The sequence below is a fragment of the Macaca fascicularis genome, chromosome 15 (genome assembly GCF_037993035.2).
Source record: "Macaca fascicularis isolate 582-1 chromosome 15, T2T-MFA8v1.1".
NCBI lineage: Eukaryota > Metazoa > Chordata > Mammalia > Primates > Cercopithecidae > Macaca > Macaca fascicularis.
In genome coordinates this window covers 13,834,402-13,856,635 of record NC_088389.1, presented here as the reverse complement: position 1 = coordinate 13,856,635, position 22,234 = coordinate 13,834,402, and the positions used below count along the sequence as shown (strand labels likewise).

General features: G+C 46.2%; 1 protein-coding gene across 2 annotated transcripts in view; it reads left to right on the top strand.

The window, feature by feature from the left end:
- Nucleotides 1-11,109: 11,109 nt before the first annotated feature.
- Nucleotides 11,110-22,234, top strand: part of GPR107 (G protein-coupled receptor 107) — an 84,841-nt gene continuing 73,716 nt past the window's right edge. For both annotated transcript variants that reach the window (XM_045373932.2, XM_045373931.2), the window contains exon 1: nucleotides 11,110-11,277. In XM_045373932.2, coding sequence (XP_045229867.2) covers nucleotides 11,137-11,277 — 141 coding nt within the window. In that variant the 5' untranslated portion in view covers nucleotides 11,110-11,136. The remainder of the gene's footprint in view (nucleotides 11,278-22,234) is intronic.

Genomic DNA, 22,234 nt, shown 5'->3' with positions numbered 1-22,234 from the left:
GTGCTGTGCGAATAGAAACGTCGAAGCAAGCGCGACGGCCTCGAGTGGTTGGGGAAAAAATCCAGGGGCGTGCACCCAGTGATTTCCAATCTTTGAAACCAATGATTTCCAACTTGTTCAGCCAAGAAACTCTCAGGCGTGAAATCACGTTACCGCCTAGTGGGTAAAAGCAAAGGCGTGGGGTACACAGATAACTTGTTTGGTTCAAATCCAGCACGTGCTGACCCGGTGGAGGCAGACAATTCCTCCACCGCTGGAAGCGCAGAGCGCAGTCCACCAGATGGAGGCAATAACGCGACCATCTCACCGCCCGGCGGTGAGGATCAGGGTGAGCCAAAGCCTAGGGTTGGTAAACCCAGCGCTCATTTTATCAATAGACGGACTCCTTCTTTATATATCCAAAGATCTGCACAAATGTCGTTACTGACAAGCTATGGAAAATGTTTGGAATTCCAGCTCCTCTGACTCACTAGGCCTTTCCTCACAGCTTATCTTTCTCCCTCGGTTAATGCTACTACTGGATCCTTTTCTGAGTAACCGTGTGACTCCCAACATGGGCCCCCAGTTAAAAAATACTTTACGATGATGCATTTCTCCAATCCCACACCACCATTTTCAACCTGCTTATCATTCTCCTCCATTAAAAGGTGCAGCTAACCCGGGTCTAGTGGCTCACGCCTGTAATCCCAGCACATCAGGAGGCCCAGGCAGGAGGATGGCTGGAGGCCAGGAATTTGAGTCCAGCCTGGGCAACATCACAAGACCCTGTCTCTACAAAAAAAAAAAAAAAGTTAGCTGGGCATGGTGGCATGCACCTATGGTCCCAGCTACTTGGGAAGCTGAGACAGGAGGATAGCTTGAACCTAGAAGGCTGAAGTTGCAGTGAGCCATGATCATGCCATTGCCATCCAGCTTGAGCAAGAGAGCAAGACCCTGTCTCAAAAATATTAACAATAATGAATTAAAGCCGGACATTGTGGCTCACGCCTGAAATCCCAACACTTTGGGAGGCAGAAGAGTAGATCATCTGAGGTCAGGAGTTTGAGACTAGCATGGCCAACATGGAGAAACTCCCTCTCTACTAAAAACACAAAAGTTAGCCGGGCGTGGTGACAGGGCACCTGTAATCCCAGCTACTCAGGAGGTTGAGGCAGGAGAATCGCTTGAACCTGGGAGGCAGAGGTTGGAGTGAGCCAAGATTGTGCCACTGCACTCCAGCCTGGGTGACAGAGCGAGACTCTGTCTCAAAAAATAAAATAAAATGAATAATAATAATAAATTAAGAGGTGGAGCTACAAAAAACAAAACAAAACAAAACAAAAAACCTCTTGGAGATAAACCTCCAACTCTACTTCCTTTGTTGGGCAGTTACAATAAATTTAAGTTGTCAAAACTGTTTTGGTCTGCGTTTTTTCAGTTACAACCCTCCCTTCCTGCCCACCCCCATTCTTGTGTCTGTATAAATATTTTGCTCTCAGTTACTAGGTCTGAGTTCTCTTTCGTCCAGAGACTGCTAGATATATAACAATGAGAACAGCCAGCTACCTATCTCCTAAGGCAGATTAACAGCCAGAGTGAGTTGCAGGGGGAAATTGAAACAATGCTGCAGTGTTTAGTCTGCTAAAATTTGGAAATGGTACATGCAATGCAGGTTTATCTAACAAGACTTTGCCTCAGTAATCACCTTCCTGCCAGGGCTTGACTTAGTCAAATACAGTGATCTAATCTTGACCAAGTTCTTGGAGACTTCTCAAAAACAGTGACCACTTGTGAAAATACTCTAATCAAGAAGTAAAATAACCTGCTGCTTTAAAGAGGAGAAAGAGGAAGAGGAAGGGACAGCAGAAGAAAAAGAGACCACATGAAGATGAAACTTTTTAAGACGAGTAAGCAGGAAATTGTTAGTTATAGGAAGGAACCCAATAAAAGTTGCCGCAGAACTCTATGGAAATGAGTTAATTATACCACACTGCAAATATCTTTAATTTTATTAAGCTTTGGCAGTAACTGGAAAATGCTTGAAAGTGTCAAATCTTTCAAAAAATAAAGGAGAAAGACATCAATGATCATGAAGCAATGAGAACAGGGTTTGGGATAAAATGAAATAAGCCAGAAGAAAAAAAGGCTAAAATACAGCACAGCATGTTTTTAGGAAGAACTAAGTCCATTTCAGTTTCCCTTCAGAGCAGGAGGAAGTGATTCTAAGACAAGGAAGTATCCCCATTAATGAACTACTGTGACCTGACCTACTTAGGAGCCAGTTTTCACCAGGGGTACTCTAAACTCGATGTAAACGCTGATATTATCTAGGGGGTTAGTCTGGGTTGCATACACTGGTTTGACCTCTCAGTAAAATCTAGAGAACACTGATTTACAAAATTATGATCTTGGTGTGATATTACAAAATATATATTTGGTCTTCAACCTTGTTTCCTGAAGTACAGCTCCTAAAATCCTTAAAGACCCCAAAATGACGTATTTTTATATACTGAGATGACTGATGGCTGACAGTCCTTAAGTATTAGTAGCTTCAAGACGGGACTGGTCATCATAAAGACCAAGACAAGATTAGAGGCATGGGACTTTTATCTGCACCCACACTGTCACTCCAACCTCTGGGGACTGGGGAGAGGTGCTGAAAGTTAAGTTGCTCAGCAATGGTCAATAGTTTAATCAATCATGACTACATAAAATAAAGCCTCTATTAAAACTCCAAAAAACAAAGTTCTGAGAACTTCCAGATAGCTAAACACATAAAAGTCCCTACAGAGTTGGCTGGATGTAGTGGCTCACGCCTGTAATCCCAGCACTTTGGGAGGCAGAGGCAGGCAGATCACCTGAGGTCAGGAGTTTGAGACCAGCCTAGCCAACATAGTGAAACCCCATCTCTACTAAAAATACAAAAAATAAAATAAAATAGCCCAGTGTGGTGGTGACTGCCTGAATCCCAGCTGCTTGGGAGGCTGAGGCAAGAGATCACTTGAACCCAGGAGGCGGAGGTTGCAGTGAGCTGAGATCGTGCCACTGCACTCCATCCACTGTACTCTGGCAACAGAGTAAGACTCCACCTCAAAAAAAAAAAAAAAAAAAAAAAAGTTCCTAGAGGGTGGCATGCCCAGAGAGGGCACAGAAGTTCCACTCTCCGGCCGGGCATGGTGGCTCAGGCTTGTAATCCCAGCACTTTCGGAGGCCGAGGCAGGCGGATCACGAGGTCAGGAGATCTAGACCACGGTGAAACCCCATCTCTGCTAAAAATACAAAAAATTAACCAAGCATCATGGCGGGCGCCTGTAGTCCCAGCTACTCAGACAGGCTGAGGCAGGAGAATGGCGCGAACCCACGAGGCAGAGCTTTCAGTGAGCCGAGATCGCCCCACTGTGCTCCAGCCTGGGCGACAGAGCAAGACTCCATCTCCAAAAAAAAAAAAAAAAAATAGTTCCACCCTCCTTCCCCAGTACTCCATATATCTCTTCATCTATATCCTTCATAATAAACATGTTTCCCTAGGTTCTGAGAGGCACTGTAACAAATTAAACCCAAAAAGGATGACTTGAGATTTCTGATTTATAAACAGTTGGTCAAAAAGATCACATAACCTAAAACTTAAGATTGACACCTACTTGGGGTGGGGGGCAGTCTTGAGGACCAAGCCCTCAACCTGTGATATCTGACACTATCTCCAGGTAGATAGTGGCTGAGGCACGTGAAGTTCGAGGCTGCAGTGGGCCATGATCACACCATTACACTATGGCCAGGGTGACAGCAAGACCCTGTCTCTAAAAAAATAAAAATAAAAACAAAAAAAACACTAAATTAAAGGACACTCAGCTGATGTCCACTAAAAAATTACTTAGTTGGCTGTAGGAAGAAATACCAACACATTTTGTCACAAAAGTCCCCTATGTTAATTTTTTTTTTTTTTTGAGACGGAGTCTTGCTGTCACCCAGGCTGGAGTGCAGTGGCGGGATCTCAGCTCACTGCAAGCTCCGCCTCCCGGGTTTACGCCATTCTCCTGCCTCAGCCTCCCGAGTAGCTGGGACTACAGGCGCCCGCCACCTCGCCCGGCTATTTTTTTGTATTTTTTAGTAGAGACGGGGTTTCACCGTGTTAGCCGGGATCGTCTCTCGATCTCCTGACCTCGTGATCCGCCCATCTCGGCCTCCCAAAGTGCTGGGATTACAGGCTTGAGCCACCGCGCCCGGCCCAACCCTATGTTAATTATTAAGTAAAAAACAAAACAGCTGGGCGCAGTGGTTCACGCCTGTAATCCCAGCACTTTGGGAGGCCGAGGCGGATGGATCACGAGGTCAGGAGTTCTAGACCAGCCTGGCCGACATAGTACAACTCTGTCTCTACTAAAAATACAAAAATTAGCTGGGCATGGTGGCGCACGCCTGTAGTCCCAGCTACTCAGGAGGCTGAGGCAGGAGAATCGCTTGAACCTGGGAGGTGGAGGTTGTGGTGATCCAAGATTGCGCCACTGTACTCCAGCCTGGGCAACAGAGTGAGACTCCGTCTCAAAAACAACAACAAAACAAAACAAAACTCTGTAAATTTATGGTTTTTTTTTTTTCTACTCTCAGTGGTGGACTCAAACATGTTCCACTGAATAATCTGATCACATGGTCAGTATTAGCAATGAAATAAGGTATCCGGTCAAACAGAACAGAGACCCTGTGTAGTTAGAGGCAAACAATTGTATTAGGGCTTTTTGGCAATTCTAACCCTGCTTGCAACTAATAAACATCTAATTCAGGGGCTTAGATGGACAGATATTTATACAGCTGTAGATAGATATGAGATTTTAAAGCAGATAGGGTTTCAAAATTGTTAAATTGGGATCTGGTGTTCTACTACTTACTCGTTGTATGGCCTTCTGCAAGTTACTTACATTCTCTGAGCTTCAGTTTACTCATTCAGAAGACAGGGATCTTGGCCAGGTGCAGCGGCTCACGCCTGTAATCCTAGCATATTAGGAGGCTGAGGCAGGTGGATCGCTTGAGCCCAGGAGTTCAAGACCAGCCTGGGCAACATGGCAAAAACCCGTGTCTACTAAAAATACAAAAAAATTAGGCATGGTGGTGTGCCTGTAACCCCAGTTACTCGGGAGGCTGAGGCAGGAGAATTGCTTGAACCCAGGAGGTGGAGGTTGCAGTGAGCTGAGATCGCGCCACTTCACTCCAGCCTCGTGACAGAGACTCCGTCTCAAAAAAAAAAAAAAACAAAAAAACAAAACAACCAGGTATCTCATAGGTTGTCATTAGTCTGAAATTAAGGAATTGGGGTTGAGTACAGTCTTTGGTGTTAGCCAGATTTGGATAGCTCTGTCCAGACAGCTATAGAGACCTTTGGCTGAATTACTTTCCTTCTCTAAGCCTCAGTTTCCTTTTTGAGATGGAGTCTTGCTCTGTTGCCCAGGCTGTAGTGCAGTGGTGCAGTCTCGGCTCCCTGCAAGCTCCACCTCTTGGGTTCACGCCATTCTCCTGCCTCAGCCTCCCGAGTAGCTGGGACTACAGGTGCCCGCGACCATGCCTGGCTAATTTTTCGTATTTTTAGTAGAGACGGGTTTTCACCGTGTTAGCCAGGATGGTCTCAATCTCCTGAACTCGTGATCGGCTCGCCTTGGCCTCCCAAAGTGCTGGGATTACAGGCGTGAGTCACCACTCCCGATCAGTTTCCTCTTCTTTCAAATGGAAATATGGCCAGGCACAGTGGCTCACGCCTGTAATCCCAACACTTTGGGAGGCCAAGGCAGGCAGATCGCTTGAGACCAGGCATTCAAGGCCAGTTTGAGCAACATGGAAAAACCTTGTGTACACAAAAAATAAAAAAATTTGCCAAGCATGGTTGTACACAATTGTAATCCCAGCTACCCGGGAGGCTGAGGTGGGATAATTGCTTGAGCCTGGTAAATTGAGGCTGCAGTGAGCCTTGATCATGCCACTGCACTCCTGATAGTGAGACCCTGTCTCAAAAATCAAACAAATAAAATGGAAATAATGCTACTTCAAAGGTTATTGTAAAAGTGGAAAGGAAGGTGGTTTATGCCTATAATCCCAGCACTTTGGGAGGTGAAGGTGGGAGAATCGTTTGAGCCCAGGAGATTTAGACCAGCGTGGGCAACACGGCAAAACCGTCTCCACAAAAAAAAAAATACAAAAATTAGCCCGGCATGGTTGTGCTTGGCTACTTGGGTGCTTGAGGTAGTAGGATCGCTTGAGCCTGGGAGTTGGAAGCTGTAGTGAGCTGTGATCGTACCACTGCACTCCAGCCTGGGAAACAAAGTAAGACTCTGTCTCCAAAAAAAAAAAAAAAAAAAAAATTAAAATTAAAGAAAGAATATGTACAAAATGTTTACCACATAATATACACACAAGTATCGGTTACCTTTCCTTTCCTCCGATTTTCTGAAGGATTTTTACTTATTGTAGAAAATAAAGCAATCCTTTCAGCACTTTTTTTTTTTTTTGAAACGGAGTCTCGCTCTGTGGCCCAGGCTGGAGTGCAGTGGCCGGATCTCAGCTCACTGCAAGCTCCGCCTCCTGGGTTCACGCCATTCTCCTGCCTCAGCCTCCCGAGTAGCTGGGACTACAGGCGCCCGCCACCTCGCCTGGCTAGTTTTTTGTATTTTTTAGTAGAGACAGGGTTTCACCGTGTTAGCCAGGATGGTCTCGATCTCCTGACCTTGTGATCCGCCCATCTCGGCCTCCCAAAGTGCTGGGATTACAGGTTTGAGCCACCGCGCCCGGCCTCAACACTTTCTTTTTGTCTTTGTTCTTAGAGAGGTCTTGCTCTGTTGCCCAGACTGGAGTGCAGTGGCATTATCATAGCTCACTGCAGCCTTGAATTCCTGGGTTCAAATGATCCTCTGCAGTAGCTGGGAATACAGGCCTTTAAACATTTCTGATGCAGCAGGACCGCTTGCTTGAACTTACAGCTCATTGGTTGTCTACTGGTGAAGAACTACTTCTAATGAAATTCTCAGGATTTTTTCTTCTTCAAAATAACTTGTTTTTAGCTTAAAATTTCCAGTTTCTTTTGCATTCAAACTACTTACATGGGACCCAAGAAAGCGATCAACTGGCAAAAATGGAGTAGGATAAAACCAGGAACTCTATGGTGAATGAAATGCTAAAACTGCAATGAATTTTCACAACGAATAATCCAATTCCCCTGAAGGTCTGTAAAGATGTACATAAAATTAAGAAAAACTGCCTGTCCTGTGGCTGCGCAAGTTATGACTAGGGTCGACAGGTTGAGGAATAATTTTGAAGTTCCTCTCCAATCCACAGGACTCAAAGTGTGTCAGAGCCTGGCTTTTCCATGATCACTTTCTGCAGAAAGATGCACTTGGAGGCATTCCCGACACCCCAAGAAATGCATGAAAACTTTAGCTGCAATTGTGGAAGAAATGGTGTTTCAAGTCAAAGAACGTAAGTAGCATTTGACTTCTGAATGTATTGCTAGGCCCCAATTTGACCACCAGTTTCCTATACTGTCTTAACAGAGGTTTTTGATTTGCAATATCAACCAACTCTTTTTTTTTTTTTCTTTTTTTTTGACAGGGTCTTGCTCTGTCACTTTATCCAAGCTGGATAAAAGTGTCAAGGCTGGCCGGGCGCAGTGGCTCAAGCCTGTAATCCCAGCACTTTGGCAGGCCGAGACGGGCGGATCACAAGATCAGGAGATTGAGACCATCCTGGCTAACACAGTGAAACCCCGTCTCTACTAAAAAATACAAAAAACTAGCCGGGCGAGTTGGCGGGCGCCTGTAGTCCCAGCTACTCGGGAGGCTGAGGCAGGAGAATGGCGTGAACCCGGGAGGCGGAGCTTGCAGTGAGCTGAGATCGCGCGGCTGCACTCCAGCCCGGGCGACAGAGGGAGACTCTGTCTCAAAAAAAAAAAAAAAAAAAAGTGTCAAGGCTTACTCCAGTGTTGACTCCTAGGCTCAAGCGATCTTACCACCTCTGCCTCCTGAGTAGCTGGGACTACAGGTGCGTGTCACCACGCCCGCTAATTTTTGTATTATTATTATTTTTTTGAGACAGAGTCTCCCTCTGTGGCACAGGCTGGAGTAAATTGGTGCAATCATGCCCACTAATTTTTTTTTTTTTTTTTGAGATAGAATCTCGCTCTGTCACACAGGCTGGAGTGCAATGGTGCGATCTTGGCTCACTGTAACTTCTGCTTCCCAGGTTCAAGCGATTCTACTGTCTCAGCCTCCTGAGTAGCTGGGATTACAGGCATGCGCCACCATGCCTGGCTAATTTTTGTATTTTTAGTTAGAGACGGGTTTTGCCACGTTAGCCAGGCTGGTCTCAACCTCCTGGCCTCAGGTGATCCACTGACCTCAGCCTCCCAAAGTGTTGGGATTACAGGCATGAGCCACCGCACCTGGCCTAATTTTTGTATTTCTTGTAGAGAAAGTGTTTCACTATGTTGCCCAGGCTGGTCACAAACTCCTGGGCTCAAGTTATCCACCAGCTTTGGCCTCCCAAAGTGCTGGGATTACAGGCATGAGACACCAGCCAGGCCTATCAAGTCTTTTGATAGGAAAAACAAATGGCAATTGTACTTTATTAAACTGGAGAATATTAACCCCTTAATTACTTAAAAGAGTTCTGGAAATGTCTAAACCGATACCAAATAATTATTTAATAACAATAGCACTAGATTCAACACTACACATTCTAGTAGTAACCTTAAGCTGATCCTGAAAAGTTAGAGAAAATAGGTCGGATAGGGTGGCTTACGCCTGTAATCCAGCACTTTGGGAAGCCAAGGTGAGCAGATCACTTGAGGCCAGGAGTTCAAGACCAGCCTGGCCAACATGGTGAAACCCTGTCTCTAGCAAAAATACAAAAATTAGGTGAGCATACTGGTGCACATCTGTGGTCTCAGCTAGGGAGGCTGAGGCATGAGAATCCCTTAAACCTGGGAGGTGGAGACTGCAGTGAACAGACAGCACACCGCTGTACTCAGTCCTGGGCAACACAGTGTCTCTGTCTCAAAAATAAAAAAGAGAAAATAGAAAAATAAAATGTACTTGACCAAGAGAGTAAGGCTAAAAGCCACGCTTAGGAGATCAGTCTTTCCAGCCCCTGCAGGCTTTTTCACTCAATACCTTAAAGCGTAACGCCCCTTTGAAAATGTTGCCAGGAGAAGCAGGCATAACTTGTTCTGTCACTCAACCTGTCTGTTTCCAGTTACAGCATCATGATTATGCAAATAATCTTTTCTTGAAACTATGAAATTACATGGCTAAATGTAATTGTCAAGGTAGCAGTTTTCTCAGAATTTAAGAAGTAACTGTAGAGAAAATGCTCCACAATGTCTTTGTAGTCAGGTTTCCCTCATTCTTATTTCTCTCAATTCCAAAATAATGACTGGCACAATACAGCTTTCAAATATGTGAGAGAAGATATTACCCTTAAACCTCTGGACAGACAGCATTGGTATGACGCCATGTAGTTCACATCATAATACCCAAGTATAAAGAAGCAAGGAATCCTAAGAACCCAGTTTTAAGCCCTTATAAAACTGCTGTCCAGAAACTAAGACAAAAGTCTCCTATTTAAAACTATTTTAATGTTTCATCACTATTATATTATTAAATGGGATTAAGATTCTTACCTGATTTTTTTTTTTTTTTTTTTAATTGAGACTGGAGTGCAGTGGCGGGATCTTGGCTTACTGAAACCTCTGCCTTCCAGGTTCAAGTGATTCTCCTGCCTCAGCCTCCAGAGTAGCTGGGACTACAGGCGCATGCCTTGATGCCCGCTAATTTTTGTATTTTTAGTAGAGACCAGGTTTCACCATGTTGCTCAGGCTGGTTCCAAAGAACTGATTTTCAAGTGATCCACCCACCTCAGCCTTCCAAAGTGCTGGGATTCAGGCGTGAATCACCCCACCAGGACTCATTTTGTTTTTAGTACAGTATTATATTCAAATTTAAAACCAGAGATTCTCAAAGATGACACTTAACTTTAAAAGATAAAAAATACTCCAAAGCAGGCTGGGTGCGGTGGCTTTATGCCTGTAATACCAGCACTTTGGGAGGCCAAGGCCAGAGGATCACTTGAGGTCGGGAGTTCGAGACCAGCCTGGCCAACATAGTGAAACCCTGTCTCTACTAAAAATACAAAAATTAGCCAAGCGTGGTGGTGCAGGTCTGTAATTCTAGTTACTCTGGAGGCTGAGGCAGGAGAATCACTTGAACCCAGAAGGTGGAGATTGCAGTGAGCTGAGATCGTGGCGTTGCACTCCAGCCTGGGTGACAAGAGCTAGACTCCGTCTCAAAAAAAAGAAGTTCCCATAAGTTCTAAAAGCAAAGAAAGTTTCCATATAGAATTAAGAGAAAAATGTTAAGACCCAGACTCAGGGTTGGATGAAATAGCATGAGGCAACAGAACACAGGAGTTAAGAGCTTCCGCGTGATTCCCAGCTCAACCTGGAGCAAATGACTTATTTCTCAGAGCCTCAGTTTGCTTACCTGTAAAGTAGGAATAATAATACCTACCTCCTAGCTCATCAGATTGTTCCAAAAATTAAATACAACAAAAGGCCTAAAGAATTTCCTCATAAGGGCTCAATAAATCGTATTATTGCAACCATTTCACCTGATACTTGAGTATGAAGCGCTTATTAAAAAAAACCACAGGACCCCTACGGCAAGCCAGGAATTTTTAAATATTTCGCTCCAAGTTAACGCTCAGTGAAATCAGTTCAGTCAGTGAAATCAGTTCAATCAGTGGCCAGACACCGTGCGGCTGACACACCCTATCCTCCGACCCTGAGGTCAGGGGTCCCGAGCCCAAGGTCGCTTCCAAGGCTCTGAGAGGCGGAGGTGAGGCCCGGGCTGGTCGGTTCGGCCACCGTTGTTATGGCAACCGCCAAGCGGTTGGCTTCATCTCTTTGGGCTAAACTGAAAGTCTGCACGGGGGAGCCAATCGAAGGGCCCCGAGGTGGTCAGCATAGGCCCCTCGGCGACTTCCCAGGTTGCAATCTCCAGGAAAACCACCACAGGCTCAGCCGAGCTAGCCGCCGAGCTGCGCTCCCCGGGCCCTTCCGGCGGTTGCGCCCTTTAATCCCGGAAGTGGGCAGGAGAGGAAGCGGCTGGTGATGCTGGAACAAACATGGCCGCTCTGGCGCCCGTCGGCTCCTCCGCCTCCCGCCGTCCTAGGCTGGCCGCCGGCCTCCGGCTGCTCCCGATGCTGGCTTTGCTGCAGTTGCTGGCCGCGCCTGGCCTGGGCCGCGTCCATCACCTGGCACTCAAGGTAAAGCCTGGCAAGGCCGGGCCGGGGGGCGGAGGCCGAGGCCACTCCCCCGGGTTTTAGGGCAACTTTGGCCCATTGGGGACCTCTGAGCCACTGGACCATCTCTTTGTCCCTGGCCGCGGCCTTTCAAACTGACAGGTGGCAGGGTCTGTGGGGAAGGCGGGTCTGGGCGGCGCTGGGGTCCTGAGGCTGACCGGCAGGGGCGGGAAGACTCGAACTGAGGGAGGGGAAGGGGCTGAACTGTGGCGTAGCCCCCACGGACTCGGCAGGCTGCTCTAAAATCCCTGCTGGGTTGTCTGAATTCCTCACTCATGGAAGCCCGCTCGCCCTTCTCCTTTCTCCCCTCCAGCTTTTATGCTGGCTTTCCTTGTCCGCGGTCTCCGCTCTTCCGTGCCCTTGTACTGTACCGGCGGTTTGAAGGTATTTGGAACCTTAGCCTCAGTTTCCTATTTTGATTTAGGGCGCTCTCTGGAGCAAGACTCTTCGGAAGGAATTTCAAATCTTGCTTAAAACACGTGACTGAGAATTTAAAGCCAGCATTAAAATGTGTCTCTAATCAAAGGGCCTGCTTTTTCTTTCTCTATCCCGTCATTGTCTAGGGAAGAGAGATTTTTGATAAACCTAGAATGATCCCCTGGGTCTTGCTTTATAACTAGCAGAGAAGAGACCTCTAAGGCTGAAACGCACCCTAAGGTGGTTCAGCAGGTTACTATATCTGGGAAATTGTCCAGGCGCCCTGGCTCATGCCTGTAATCCCAACATTGAGAGGCCTATGCAGGAGGATTATTTGAGCCCAGGAATTCGAGACCAGCCTGGTCAACATGGTAAGGACCCCCTCCCCAAACCTGTCTCTACAAAAAATTAAAAATTAACCAGATGTGGTGGCACACGCCTGCAGCTTCTGGGGAGGCTGAGGCAGGAGGATCACTTGAGCCTAGGAGGTTGAGACTGCAGTGAGCCGTGATTACTCATTGCACTCCAGCCTGAGCCACAGAGCAAGACCCTCTCTCAAAAGATATAGAGAAACAGAAAATTAGAGACATAGAAAAGTAAATTGTTACGACCCAAACTCTTGTACATTATTTTTATACCATACAGTCTTCTAAGAAGTGGAACTGTAGGCCGGACGCCATGGCTCACGCCGGTAATCCCAGCACTTTGGGAGGCTGAGGCGGGCAAATCACGAGGTCAGGAGATCGAGACCATCCTGGCTAACACGGTGAAACCCTGTCTTTACTAAAAAAAAAAAAAAAAAAAAATTAGCCGGGCTTGGTGGTGGGCGCCTGTAGTCCCAGCTACTCAGGAGGCTGAGGCAGGAGAATGGCGTGAACCCGGGAGGCAGCGCTTGCAATGAGCCTAGATCCTGCCACTGTACTCCAGCCTGGGCAACAGAATGAGACTCTGTCTCAAAAAAAAAAAAAAAGAAGTGAAACTATAGAAAGTTTGTCTTGTAAAAACACATTGTTTTAGCAAACTATGAAGCATTATATTTTGTTAATGTAGAATTTAAAGAATACAGAATGAAATTAAAAACCTGACATGACTGGGCGCGGGGGCTCAGGCCTGTAATTCCAGCACTTTGGGAGGCCGAGGTGGGCGGATCACCCGAGGTCAGGAGTTTGAGACCAGCCTGGCCAACATGGCGAAACCTGTCTCTACTAAAAATAGAAATATTAGACGGGTATGGTGGTACATGCCCGTAGTCCCAGTTGCTACTTGGGAGGCTGAGACAGGATAATTGCTTGAACCCAGGAGACTGAGATTGCAGTGAGCAGAGATTGTTGTGCCATTGCACTCCAGTCTGGGTGAAAGAACGAGACTCTGTCAAGAAAATAAATAAATAAAAGCCTGACGAGATCCATACAACCATGCTTTTTGGTAACAACTTTTGTTGTTTGTAAATAAAAATTATCCTGATTAAAATGGTTCAATCACAGGGGTGAGGGTGGGGTAAGTGAATTTTGGCTCTTTTTGAGAATCAATTGAGAGCTATAGAACCTGTCTCCAGAAAAGTACGTGTAGAAATGTAGACAAAACTTGGCCAGGCGTGGTGGCTCATGCCTGTAATCCCAGTACTTTCGGAGGCCGAGGTGGGTGGATCACTTGAGGTCATGAGTTCGAGACCAGCCTGGCCAACATTGTGAAACCACGTCTCTACTAAAAATACAAAAATTAGCTGGGCGTGGTGGCGGGTGCCTGTAATCCCAGCTACTTGGGGGGCTGAGGCAGGAGAATCGCTTGAACCCAGAGGAGGAAGTTGCAGTGAGCCGAGATTGCGTCCCCGGACTCCAGCCTGGGCGACAGAGGAAGACTCCATCTCAAAAAAAAAAAAAAAAAAAGGCCGGGCGCGGTGGCTCAAGCCTGTAATCCCAGCACTTTGGGAGGCCGAGATGGGCGGATCACAGGGTCAGGAGATCGAGACCATCCTGGCTAACACGGTGAAACCCCGTCTCTACTAAAAAAATACAAAACACTAGCCGGGCGAGGTGGCGGGCGCCTGTAGTCCCAGCTACTTGGGAGGCTGAGGCAGGAGAATGGCGTGAACCCGGGAGGCGGAGCTTGCAGTGAGCTGAGATCCGGCCACTGCACTCCAGCCTGGGCGAGGGAGCGAGACTCCGTCTCAAAAAAAAAATAAAAAATAAAAAATAAAATAAAAAATAAATAAATAAAATAAAATAGACATCCTAAGTCAGGGGTGTCCAATCTTTTGGCTTCCCAGGGCCACATTGGAAGATGAAAAATTGTTTTGGGTCACATATAAAATAGACTAACAGTAACCATAGCTGATAAGCTTAAAAAAATTATGAAATAATCTCATAATGTTTTAAGAAAGTTCACAGGCCGGGCGCGGTGGCTCAAGCCTGTAATCCCAGCACTTTGGGAGGCCGAGGCTGGTGGATCACGAGGTCAGGAGATCGAGACTATCCTGGCTAACATGGTGAAACCCCGTCTCTACTAAAAATACAAAAAAAAAACTAGCCGGGCGTGGTGGCGGGCGCCTGTGGTCCCAGCTACTTGGGAGGCTGAGGCGGGAGAATGGCGTGAACCTGGGAGGCGGAGCTTGCAGTGAGCCGAGATCAGGCCACTGCACTCCAGCCTAGGAGACACAGCGAGACTCCGTCTCACCAAAAAAAAAAAAAAAAGAAAGAAAGTTCACAAATTTGTCCGGGCACAATGGCTGACACCTGTAATCCCAGCACTTTGGGAGGCCGAGGTGGGCGGATTACTAGGTCAGGAGATCGAGACCATCCTGGCTAACATGGTGAAACCCCGTCTCTACTAAAAATACAAAAAATTAGCTGGGCGTGGTGACAGGCCCCCGTAGTCCCAGCTACTTGGGAGGCTGAGGCAGGAGAATGGCGTGAACTCGGGAGGCGGAGCTTCCAGTGAGCCGAGATCGTGCCACTGCCCTCCAGCCTGGGCGACAGAGCGAGACTCCTTCTCAAAAAAAAAAGTTGGCCGGGCGCGGTGGCTCAAGCCTGTAATCCCAGCACTTTGGGAGGCCGAGGCGGGTGGATCACGAGGTCAGGAGATCGAGACTATCCTGGCTAACATGGTGAAACCCCCGTCTCTACTAAAAATACAAAAAATTAGCCGGGCGTGGTAGCGGGCGCCTGTAGTCCCAGCTACTTGGGAGGCTGAGGCGGGAGAATGGCGTGAACCAAGGGGGCGGAGCTTGCAGTGAGCCGAGATCGCGCCACTGCACTCCAGCCTGGGAGACACAGCGAGACTCCGTCTCAAAAAAAAAAAAAAAAAAAAAAAAAGTTCACAAATTTGTGTTGGGCCGCATTCAAAGCTGTCCTGGGCCGCAGGCATCCTGGGCAAGCTTGTTCTGAGTTCTTGCCCAAGGAAATGGAAATCATTTGAAGAGAGCCTGTCAGAGCAGCAACTTTAGATTGTCTGTTTTGCTTGAGACTGAGTGAAATAGGATACTTGATCAGATTAGAGACCCATAATGGCAAGGATAACATGAAGAGGTCACTGAGCACCAGGTATATGCATTGATCTCTTAAAACCTGGCTGGTGCTGGTGGCTCACGTCTATAATCCCAGCACTTAGGGAGGCTCATTTGAGGCCAAGATTTGGAGGCTGCAGTGAGCTATTATGGCGACACTACACTGCCGCCTAGGTGACAGGAAAGACCCCCATCTCAACAACAGCAACAAAATTAGCCAGACGTGGTGGTGCATACCTATAGTCCCAGCTACTAGAGAGGCTGAGGTGGCAGGATCCCTTGAGCCCAGGAGTCAGAAGCTGTAGTGAGCTATAATGGCATCACTGTATTCCAGCCTGGGGGACAGAGTGAAACCCTAGTTCTTAAAAAAAAAAAAAAAAAAAAAAAAGACAAAGCAAAACAAACTTTTTATTGTGGAGAATTTCCAATGTGCTAAAGTAGATAGAATAGTATGATGAACTCCCATTTGCCTGTCACCCTCAATAACCATCAACACATGGCTAATTCTGCCTCATCCCCACATACATCAATTTCTTGTTCTTATTTTTTATTATTTTTAAAATTAGAAATGAGTCCTCTTATATTTTTATTCTTACTCCATGCCACATTTTCCACCATTCTTCTGGCTTTCTCAATCTTCTCACATTCCGTCTCTTTTGACCTTTCCCTATATTCCTTGCCTTTTTATTTATTATTATTATTATTGTTATTATTATTATTATTTTTTGAGATGAGTTTTGCTCTTGTCACCCAGGCTGGAGTGCAATGGCGCGATCTCTGCTCACAGCAACCTCCACCTCCCGGGTTCAAGCAATTCTCCTGCCTCAACCTCCCAAGTAGCTGGGATTATAGGCATGCGCCATCACGTCTGGCTAATTTTTGTATTTTTAGTAGAGACAGGGTTTTGCCATGTTGATCAGGCTAGTCTCGATCTCCTAACCTCAGGTGATCCACCTGCCTTAACCTCCCAAAGTGCCGGGATTACAGGCGTGGGCCACCGCTCCTGGCTGTTTATTATTTTTGTTTATTTTTTTAAAGACCTGTCAGCAGGAAATACTCCTTGCCTTTTAAGAACAACTTTATTGAGGTATAATTTACATACCATAAGATCACCCATTTTTTTTTTTTTTTTTTTTTGAGACGGAGTCTGGCTCTGTCGCCCCGGCTGGAGTGCAGTGGCCGGATCTCAGCTCACTGCAAGCTCCGCCTCCTGGGTTCCCGCCATTCTCCTGCCTCAGCCTCTCGAGTAGCTGGGACCACAGGCGCCCGCCACCTCGCCCGGCTAGTTTTTTGTATTTTTAGTAGAGACGGGGTTTCACCGTATTAGCCAGGATGGTCTCGATCTCCTGACCTCGTGATCCGCCCGTCTCGGCCTCCCAAAGTGCTGGGATTACAGGCTTGAGCCACCGCGCCCGGCAAGATCACCCATTTTAACTGTATAATGCAATGATTGTCAGAAAGTTTACTGAGTTGTACAGCTATGACCACATTCTAGCCACAGAATGTTTCTGTCACCCCATAAGATCCCTTATGTTGGTTTAGAATCAATTCCCATTCCCACCACTAATCCCAGGAAGCCACTAATCTACTTTCTGTCTCTATAAACCTGCCCTTTCTAGATGTTTCATGTAAGTGGAATCACAGGATAGGTAGGCTTTTTTTTTGAGACGGAGTCTCAGACTGTTGCCCAGGCTGGAGTGCAATGGTGTTACCTTGGCTCCCTGCAACCTCTACCTTACAGGTTCAAGCTGTTCTCCTGCCTCAGCCTCCCGAGTAGCTGGGATTACGGGCACCCGCCACCACGCTCAGCTAATTTGTGTATTTTTAGTAGAGACAGGATTTTGCCGTTTCGGCCAGGCTGGCCTCGAATTCCTGGCCTCAAGCAGTCTGCCCGCCTCAGCCTCCCAAAGTTCAGGGATTACAGGTGTGAGCCACTGCGCCCAGCCGATAGGTAGGCTTTTGTGCCTATCTTTCTTTCTTTCTTTTTTGAGCTTCATTCGTTTTGTGCTGTGTGTCAGTAATTCATTCCTTTTTACTGTTGAATGGCCTTCCAGCGCGTGGATGTATCTTCTTTTGCTTAGCTGTTCACCAGTCGATGGATGTTTGGGGTGTTTCCACTGTTTGGCCTTTATGAATGATGGTGCCATAAACGTTCACATGCAAGGCTTTGTGGGGCCATATGTTTTCATTTCTCTTGGGTGATATCCAGGAGTGGAGTAGAATTGCTGGGTCATGTGGTTTATTTATGTTTAACTTTTTAAGAAACTGCCCAACTGTTTTCCAAAGTGGCTCTACCATTTTACATCCCACCAGCAATTTATGAGAGCTCCCTTTCTTCTCATTGCTATCAGCATTTGTCATTGTCTTCCTATATTATTTTAAAGAAAATTGGCTGGGTGTGGTGGCTTATGCCTGTAATCCCAACACTTTGGGAGGCAAAGGCAAGTGGATCACCTGAGGTCAGGAGTTCGAGACCAGCCTGGCCAACATGGTGAAACCCTGTCTCTACTAAAAATACAAAAATTAGTCAGTGCGGTGGTGGGCACCTGCATTCCCAGCTACTGTGGAGGCTAAGGCAGGGGAATCACTTTAACGCAGGAGGTGGAGGTTGCAGTGAGCTGAGATTGTGCCACTGCACTCAAGCCTGTGCGATAGAGTGAGACCCCCCTCTCAAAATAAATAAATAAATAAACAAATAAATAAGTAAATAAAGCAAATCAAAGGCATTGCATCATTTCATTGATACATATTTTGGTATTACCTATAAAAAATAAGAGCTCTTATAAAAACATGACTACAATGCCATTATAACAAAAATATCCTTAATATCATATAATGTCAAATCAGATTCAGATTTTCATTGGTCATAAATGGATTGAGAAAGTTTTGAAAAGTCAGTATCTAAATCACATCCTTGTACTGTGATCAGTTAATGCATTTTTTTTTTTTTTTTTTGAGATGGAGTTTGCTCTTGTTGCCCAGGCTGGAATGCCATGGCACAATCTTGGCTCACTGCAACCTCTGCCTCCCGGGTTCAAGTGATTCTCCTGCCTCGACCTCCCGAGTAGTTGGGATTACAGGCACCTGCCACCACACCCTGCTAATTTTTTGTATTTTTAGTAGAGGTAGAGTTTCACCATGTTGGTCAGTCTGGTCTCGAACTCCTGACCTCAGTTGATTTACCTGCCTTGGCCTCCCAAAGTGATAGGATTATAGGCGTGAGTCACCATGCCCAGCATGATCAGTTAATATGTTTTTTTTTTTTTTTTTTTTTTTTTGCGAGGGGGTCACGGAGTCTCACCCTGTCCCCCAGGCTGGAGTGCAATGGCGCGATCTCAGCAAACTGCAACCTTCGCTTCCTGAGTTCAAGCAATTCTCCTGCCTCAGCCTCCGGAGTAGCTGGGACTACAGGCACCTGCCACCACGCCTGGCTAATTTTTTGTATTTTTAGTAGAGACAGGGTTTCACTGTATTAGCCAGGATGGTCTCGATCTCCTGACCTTGTGATCTGCCTGTCTTGGCCTCCCAAAGTGCTGGGGTTACAGGCATGAGCCTCCACACCCAGCTATAAAATGCTTTTTTAATTATTTAAAAAATTTTTGAGTTTTTAATTACTTTTTCCTATTACTTGTTTTTCTTCTTTTTTTAAGTTTCCACACTTTACATCGAACATACCTTTTTTAGTGACTGCTGTTTGGTGGCATGTATGCCAGTGTGCTTCCTTCTGAAAATACCAGTGTAGTATAATAAAATATTTGATAAAACAGCCCTGGAAAATTCCAGTGATTGCTTTGTCTTTTTTTTTTTTCTTTCTCCTTTTTATTGCCTCCCTTTACTACTGCTGTATAGATTTTTTTCTTCCTGGAATTTATTCTTTCTTTTTTGGAGAGTCTTGCTCTGTCACCCAGGCTGGAATGCAGTGGCACGATCTCGGCTCACTGCAACCTCTGTCTCCCAGATTCAAAAGAATCTCTTGCCTCAGCCTCCCAACTAGCTGGGACTACAGGCGTGCGCCACCATGCTCAGCTAATTTTTTTATTTTTGGTAGAGAGAGGGTTTCACCATGTTGGCCATACTGGTCTCGAACCCCTGACCTCAGGTTATCCATCCACCTTGGCCTCCCAGAGTGTTGGGATTACAGACGTGAGCCACTGTGCCCAGCCAGGGTTTATTGTTTTTGTAACTAATAGGAAAAAAGTAGGTGTCAGTAAATTATATCTGAACTATAAAATAACTTTTCTTTATCCCTTTTTGCATCTGTTTAGTTGCAGAGTAACAAAAATATGGGTCACGTAATTAAGCACTAGAACATTTCAGTGTAAATGAGCAAGAGGATGGATTTGTTTGTGTTGGGTTGACTAGTGTCCCCCCAAGTTCAAGTCTGCTTGGAACCTCAGAATGTAACCTTATTTGGAATAGGGTCTTTGCAGTTAACATTAGGTCATATGGGGTTAGGGTGGGCCCTATTTTCAGTGTGCCAGGTGCCATTATAAAAAGAGGAGAGGGCGCAGAGACATACGCAGAGGGAAGAAGGCCATGTGATGGTGGAGGCAGAGCCTGGAGTGAGGTGCCTACAAACCAAGAATGTTAAGAATCCTGGTAGTCACCAGCAGCTTGAAAGAGGCAAGGAAGTATTCTTCCCCAGAGCCTTTAAAGGGACCGTGGCCCTGCTGATGCCTTGATTTTGGACTTGTAGCCTCCAGAACTGTGAGAGAACAAACTTCTGTGGTTGATTACAGCAGCCTTAGGAAGCGAATGCAATATATACCAATAATCTCACCCCAAAGCTCTACCTTCATAGGAATGTGTTATTACTTTATTTTTGAGTAATAACTTTCAGAGAACATGTTTAGCCATTAAGTGATGTTTGCAACCAGGCATGGTGGCTCACATCTATAATCCCAGCACTTTGGGAGGCTGAGGTGGGCAATCACTTGAGGTCTGGAGTTTGAGACCAGCCTGGCCAACATGGTGAAACCCCGTCTCTACTAAAAATACAAATAATTAGCCAGGCATGGATCCCAGCTTCTCAGGAGGCTGAGGCAGGAGATTCGCTTGAACCTAGGAGGCAGAGGTTACAGTGAGCTGAGATTGCGCCATTGCACTCCAGCCTGGACAACAAGAGTGAAACTCCATCTCAAAATAATAATAAAATAATAATAATAATAATTAATAAATAAACCATTAAGTGATATCTGTAGGCCTGGCACGGTGGCTTGTGCTGGTAATCCTAGCACTTAGGGAGGCCACGACGGGCAGATCACTTGACGTCAAAAGTTAAAGACCAACCTGGCCAGTGTGGTGAAACCCCATCTCTACCAGAAAATACAAGTATTAGCCCGAGGTGGTGTCAAGTGCCCGTAGTCCCAGCTACTTGGGAGGCTGAGGCAGGAGAATCACTTGAACTCGAGAGGTGGAGGTTTCAGTGAGCCAAGATGGTGCCCCTGCCCTCCAGCCTTGGCGACAGAGACCCTGTCTCAAAAAAATAAAATAAAATAAAATAAAATAAACAAAAAAAACCCCAGTGATGTGGCCGGGCGTGGTGGCTCACGCCTGTAATCCCAGCACTTTGGGAGGCTGAGGCGGGCGGATCACGAGGTCAGGAGATCGAGACCATCCTGGCAAACACGGTGAAACCCCGTCTCTATTAAAAATACAAAAAATTAGCCGGGCGTGGTGGCGGGCGCCTGTAGTCCCAGCTACTCGGGAGGCTGAGGCAGGAGAATGGTGTGAACCCAAGAGGTGGAGCTTCCAATGAGCCGAGATCGCGCCACTGCACTCCAGCCTGGGCAACAGAGTGAGACTCTGTCTCAAAAAAAAAAAAAAAAACAAACGGTGATGTTTGTAAGTAAGTAAGTAAGTAAAATCTTTCTTTGCGCAAATACTCTAGAATCCGTGCCAGTCGACCAGGACCCACCTGATTATACCAGCTTTATGCAGTGGATCTTTCCTAATTCATAGGCTGCAGCCTCACTTTATATACTGCTTTCTGAATTCTGAGTAGGGAGGGATGCATTTATTCACTCCCATCCAAAAGTATCTGGAAAGTTTTGGGAAATTAAAAGAGGATTTTCCTGGCTGGGCGTGGTGGCTCACGCCTGTAATCCCAGCACTTTGGGAGACCAAGGTGGGTGAATCACCTGAAGTTCAAGACCAGCCTGGCCAACATGGTGAAACCCCATCTCTACTAAAAATACAAAATTATCCAGGTGTGGTGGCGCATGTCTGTAATCCCAGCTACTTGGGAGGCTGAGGCAGGAGAATCGCTTGAACCTGGGAGGCGGAGGTTGCAGTGAGCTGAAATTGCGCCACTGCACTCCAGCCTGGGCAACAAGAGTGAAACTCTGTCTCAAGAAAAATAAAAATAAATTTAAAAAGAATAAAAGGATTTTCCTCATCTCATGCCCATTGATTATTATGATTGCCCATTGCGATGATGATGATGATGATGATGATGATGATGGTGATAATTGTGCCTCATCTGGGGCCCATTGATTATTAGCTGCTCCGTTCTGGTAAATCTCAAACCTTTCCTAGGCATGCCTCCAAAACTGATCAGTATGAAAAGTTAATGTTTGCCACAACTGGGCATGTGTCCATTCATAGGTTAGCCATGTCTGTCCAGAATTTTTAGTTGGCCATGTGGACCCAGTGGTGTAGAAAAGGAGACAGTGTACTGTCACAGCAGTGTGTGGTCAAGCCCAGCACCTTTGTCTCGGGAGTGAAGGAAAGAGCTTGGTTATGGCAGCCAGCAGCTTACTCAAGCTGACTTGGATGGAAGGACAGGAGGAGAACTGGGAGAGTGTGACACTGAGGGGGATGGTGTTGACATATTTAGTGTCCTTTTAAATCTTTCTTCCCTCTTAAGTATGCAGAGAGAGTTCTAGTATAATGAGACCGTGCTGTGTACGCAGAAAGGGTGAGACTACTGAGCTAATGATAACTGTTTTGAGCTCATTTGGGGAAAATGAAGTGTCCTATAGAATCGAAAATTTAAGTGAT